The sequence below is a fragment of the Gouania willdenowi genome, chromosome 5 (genome assembly GCF_900634775.1).
Source record: "Gouania willdenowi chromosome 5, fGouWil2.1, whole genome shotgun sequence".
In the NCBI taxonomy this organism is placed as follows: Eukaryota; Metazoa; Chordata; class Actinopteri; order Blenniiformes; family Gobiesocidae; genus Gouania; species Gouania willdenowi.
Genome location: NC_041048.1, coordinates 4489254 through 4495252, shown reverse-complemented (window position 1 = coordinate 4495252; position 5999 = coordinate 4489254). Strand labels below are relative to the sequence as shown.

The following is a 5999-nucleotide window of genomic DNA, read 5'->3' as shown; positions in this document are numbered from 1 at the left end:
GGCAGACGCACGTAGAGTCAGAGTTGCCATATCTGGCAGTTTCCCCGCATTACTTTATTTGTTTTATGCTCCATTATGAAATCAAACAGTCGTTAATGTAGATCAAAAAACTAATGTATTGGTGTTAATACCGCTAAAGGTTTAGATGTGGGGTTTTTGTTGGGCCTTTTTTTGTCAGTTTTTATAATCATAGGTCAAATCATCTGCCACCAATCTGGCAGTGTAACAGCAGCTACTGTCATTCAATGGAGGCAGAGGGTGGGTTACTGCCAAAAAATAGTAAACATTTGGTTACATGCACTGTTATGCAGAGTTGGAGTCAATTACAGTTTTCACTTACAATCACGTTTTCAGCTACTCATGTTCAATTACAATTCAATTATTATTACAGTGACTTATGATAACAGGTTCTAAATCATCTAATTTATTTCCTATGTATTGGTTACCTTGTTAGGCTTCCTAATTAATGAAAATATAGGTTTTGATATTTTTGGTGTGGGCACACCAACACTTTTGCGCACGCACACAAACGCTCTTGCACGCACACTCTTGCACACACTAATGCTATTGTACACGCATACCAACACTCGTACACCCACACACCAACACTCTTGTGGCACACACCAACACTCTTGCGCACACATACAAATGCTCTTGTGCACATACACTGACGCTCTTGCGCGCACACACCAGCGCTATTGTGGGCACATATCAACACTCGTGCACCCACACACCAACACTCTTGTGGCACACACCAACACTCTTGTGGCACACACCAACACTCTTGCGCACACACACAAACTCTCTTGCGCACATACACCAACGCTCTTGCACGCACACTCTTGCACACACTAATGCTATTGTACGCGCATACCAACACTCGTACACCCACACACCAACACTCTTGTGGCACACACCAACACTCTTGCGCACACACACAAACGCTCTTGCGCGCACACACCAGCGCTATTGTGGGCACATATCAACACTCGTGCACCCACACACCAACACTCTTGTGGCACACACCAGCGCACATACCAACGCTCTTGCGCACACACCGTGGGCCCACACCACACGCCAACGTTCTTGTGTGCACACTCTTGTTTGTTTATTTCCATAATTTCTCTGCCATGTATTGTTAGTTTGATGGCTGCACAGACTGAGTGTCTGATTCACTAGTATGTATGTATGTATGTATGTATGTATGTGTGTGTGTGTGTGTGTGTGTGTGTGTGTGTGTGTGTGTGTGTATGTATGTATGTATGTATGTATGTATGTATGTGTGTGTGTGTGTGTGTGTGTGTGTGTGTGTGTGTGTGTGTATGTATGTATGTGTGTATGTGTGTGTGTGTGTGTGTGTGTGTGTGTGTGTGTGTGTGTGTGTGTGTGTGCGTGCGTGTGTGTGTGTATGTGTGTATGTATGTATGTATGTATGTATGTATGTATGCATGTATGTATGTATGTTTATGTATGTTTATGTATGTATGTATGTATGTATGTATGTACAGTATGTATGTATGTATGTATGTATGTATGTATGTATGCATGTATGTATGTATGTATGTATGTATGTATGTATGTTTGTATGTATGTATGTGTGTGTATGTGTTTATGTATGTATGTACAGTATGTATGTATGTATGTATGTATGTATGTATGTATGTATGTATGCATGTATGTATGTTTGTATGTATGTATGTATGTATGTATGTATGTATGTATGTATGTATGTATGCATGTATGCATGTATGTATGTTTGTATGTATGTATGTATGTATGTATGTATGTGTGTATGTATGTATGTATGTATGCATGCATGTATGTATGTATGTTTGTATGTATGTATGTATGTATGTATGTATGTATGTATGTATGTATGTATGTATGCATGCATGTATGTATGTATGTATGTATGTTTGTATGTATGTATGTATGTGTGTATGTGTTTATGTATGTATGTATGTACTGTATGTATGTATGTATGTATGTATGTATGTTTTTGTGTTAAAAAGAATAAACAAAATGTTTGTCTATTTCTGTTCCCTTTCATGCAATTCATGTTATCATTTGTATTTTGAAATAACACACTTGGGGCTCTTAATGTGTAAAGTTTGCATGTACTCCTTATGCTTGGGTTTTTTTCCCCCACAGTCCATAAACGTGTATTTTCGGTAGATTGGAGACCCTCCTCTAGAAGTCTCTGGTTACTGTCATGCTTCTTTGCCTCTGGCGCCATCAACAGATGATAGTCTGAACTTGTTTATTATTAAAAAAAAAAAGAAAAAAAAAGATGAACAAATAATTAGTGTGGTTTTTATTTCCAAGATTATATCTATGCAATCAACAGAGTGCTGCTATTTCTTTTAACCTTAGGGGAATATTCACATTTATATATATGTGAATGATATTTATTCATTGAGTGAATTTTCAAGAATAAGGTTTGGTTTTGAAAGTAATGAATGCAACGAAGCAGTTCTGGAACTTATTTTCAGAGTGTTTAAAAAAGAAAACTCCTGCTTTAGATTGCAATGGCAAAACCTTTAATATCATTTTAAGATAGAAACAATTAGACTTAATGGTAAATGACCTATTAATCTTAGCCAAATTCTTTATTCATAAAGCCACATTTCTCAAGACCCTTCATCAATTTCAACTTTACATTAAATCTCAAAAATTTTGTCCAAACTTTCCAAAGACCTCAATTCTTTATTCTTAAAAAACAGCTACTAAGTCAACTGCATACATTTAAAAAAAAAAATCTATTTCATTCAAAAGTAAATAAATAAATAAATAAATAATTAACAGTTTTAGCAAAAAAACTTCCAAATCAACACATTTTGAATGAAAAGAAGCAGAAGAGAAGATTACTCTTATAGCATCTGCCCCTTTGTTGCCTTTCAGTATCTTTAGATCAGTTTATTATTTTTCAACCTTCTAAATATGTATAGATTTTTAAAGCATTTTATGTGCCGTATTTACAATATTTACAAAATGAAAGAGAAGAAAAAGTTTTTAAAAAATTAAACAAAACATTTTAAAAAACAAAATCATCATTTTCATGTTTGCTCAAATCAAATATCTAACATCTCATATTATTTATATTCAAATCAAATTTTCATACTTATTTAGCTTTGCAGATTTGATGTCTTTCTTAAATATCAGGAGCGTTCCTGACTCTTTTATTGCGTTCTGAAGTACATTCCATAAACTAATTTCTGTCACTGTGACAGTTTGTTTAATTTGTTTTTTAGTTAAAGCTGGGTTTAAAAAAAAAAAAAAGATTTCTGTTCCTTTTGAATAATAATGACTTTCTCTTTTTTCAAAACTTTCTAGGATGTTTTTTGGCAATGTTTTTTTTTTTTTTATTGCTTTATACAAAATCTGTAGAATATTGTAATCAACAATATCATTAAATTTTAGTGGGGTTTGATGGATCTCTATATCTAATGCTATATATAGTTTTCAGAGCCCTTTTTTGTAATATGAACAGTGGTTATATGTAAGTTTTATAGGTTGAACCCCAAATGTCCACACAGTAAGTGAAATATGGTACAATCATTGTGTTACATAGAGTGAGTAGAGAAGATTGATTTAGGTAGAATTTGACTTTATGTAACATTGCAATAGATTTAGCTATTTTTCCCTTTTATTTAATGTATATGTGACTTCCATTTGAGGTCCTCATCAATGATGACTCCTAAAAAAATTATTTCTTTAACCCTTTGAATGTCCATTTCTTTTATTTTTATTGATACATCAGCAGTGTTAACATTTCCAGATGTAATAATTGCCTGACTGATTTGTATATTTTGTTTGCAATAAAGAGAAAAAATAAAAATAAAAATATTGGACAGTAAAAGAACTGCTATATTTATGTCCGCTAGATGGCAGCAGGTCCTCGAGCTGTAATGCTATATATGTCTATGGTAATGCTAGCCTAGCAACAGCAGCAGCAGAAGAAGAAGAATCAGCTGCTGCTTCTCTGAGCACCAAAACAAACATGGCGACGACTGCCTGACAGGAGACGCTGGTTTTCCTCCGAAAATTATACATTTTGGACTAATATTAACCGCGTAACAGATAATACCAGTTTACATAACGTCGGAATGGAGCCTGCTTTGTTCCCAGAGGAGGTTTTGGATAGAAGAGTGTGTGTTGTTGGTTCGGAGCTGGTGGAAAACTACACGGTTAGTCCAGTTTGCTTTTGGTTTTATACGAGATGACTCAGACGGATTCGGGTTTGTTTAAGGCTTGAGAGTTCGGCAGAGACACACCTAATAAGTACCCAATAATAAGTATTCTAGTTTATTATCAGTTTTTTGATCTGTCCTCTGTTGTCTTGTGTTCTGGGCCTGTGATAAGAACTGGGATGGGAAGCTAAATGCTAGCATTAGCTCTCACTTATTTGGCTGTGGCTATTCGTACGGAAACGTATCAATTGACCTCCCCTCTATCCCTACGGAGCGCCCCCTTATTGGTCATTTTAAGTGACGTGATAGGTGCACCACGTGACTTAAAGTTCCGTCAGTTTTAGTTTAGCTGATATTTATTTTTAGCTAGCCCGCTAACCCTTTTATTTTAGCCCTAACCCTATCTTTAACCCTTACCTTAAACCAGGAAATACCCTGAAATGTTAACATTTTTTGTATGTATTTTTAAAGGTGGAATTTGCCATGTTAGATATGTTAAAATGAAAAAATATTTATGACAAAAGTGGGATTCGAACCACGTGCGAAGTGTCTATTCAAACGTTTCCGTATGAATAGACACTTCGCACTTGGTTTCACTTCATCTGGACTTTACAGACGTGACATCCAACGGAAGCGGTGTCAGTGCTTTAAATATGTCCAATTAATATTCCTCTTTCAGGAAATGTTCTTAACTTTTTTCTGTCCTAGTTTTCCTAGATTTTAGTGCTCTTAATCATTTTGCTTTGTTAAAAATGTTCAATCGAATTGTCCTCGTTATTCATATTGCAAAAAAGATCCATCAAACGGATACATTACACAGGATACAGGTATAAAATCTATGAATACTTAATAAACATAATAAAAGGTATATCATGCCACACTAAAATTAATTGATGAAATTTGTGTTGTAGATATGAAATAGTATAGTATTAATGTTATATACATGTCATGTACATTCTTGTTTATGTGTATATGTTTGATGTGCATGTATAAACTGTATATATAAAATGTGTGCAGAATATATATTGAATGTGTATTGTAAAAATAATGAAATAAGTTACTTTAAAAAAAAAAGTTTTGTTTTTGTGATGGGGTAGGTGTGTATAAGCTTTTGCTTCAACCTACACCCTTTCGGCTGCAGAATTACACAGTTGAGTGTTGTTTGTCCTGTTTTTGTTTTTCTGATGACTGCCAAAATAAAAATTCATATTCATATTCCTCATGTGTTGTTTCAGGTTTACATCATTGATGTGACGGATGGGCATCACCGATGGACTGTTAAACACCGATACAGTGACTTCCACGACCTCCACGAGAAGGTAAGATAACATCCTTGTATTGTTTAAAAAATATTTGGCAATAAAATGTTTCTGATTAGCTTTCAAAAGAAGGGAAGATAAGTTATAACAAAAACTATCAAAACAACAAAAAAAAAGAGCAATCAGAGAGTTCAAACCTCCACCAGGGACCAAATATCCTTTTTTCTAGATATTGATGGGGTTCTGAATGTAAAAACTGCTGAAATGGTGAAATTGCCTTTAGGTCAAGCTGATCCATATTTGGCCCCTGAGTGAAAATGAGTCTGACACCTCCATGTCCTAATCCTAATGTCTAATTTCCAGTTGGCTGCAGAGAAAAAGGTGGATAAAGGGCTTCTTCCACCCAAGAAGATTTTGGGGAAGAACTCGAAGAGTTTGGTGGAGCGGCGGCAAAAGGAGTTGGAGCTCTACCTTCAGATGTTGGTGCAACAGTTCCCGGACGCCATGCCCACGCCACTCTCAAACTTCCTGCACTTTCACCTCTATGTGA

General features: G+C 35.3%; 1 protein-coding gene across 4 annotated transcripts in view; it reads left to right on the top strand.

Moving 5' to 3' along the window:
- The first annotated feature begins 3965 nt into the window (after nt 1-3965).
- nisch (nischarin) overlaps nt 3966-5999 on the top strand; it is a 30854-nt gene continuing 28820 nt past the window's right edge. For 3 of the 4 annotated variants that reach the window (XR_003674103.1, XM_028447112.1, XM_028447111.1), the window contains exons 1-3: nt 4107-4187; nt 5426-5509; nt 5813-5995. Coding sequence is in view for 3 of the 4 variants with exons in the window: in XM_028447112.1 (XP_028302913.1) it covers nt 4107-4187; nt 5426-5509; nt 5813-5995 (348 nt within the window). In the remaining variant the exon portion in view is untranslated. Of the gene's footprint in view, nt 4188-5425; nt 5510-5812; nt 5996-5999 lie in introns of all 4 variants that reach the window. The other variant, XM_028447109.1, reaches the window with a different exon arrangement.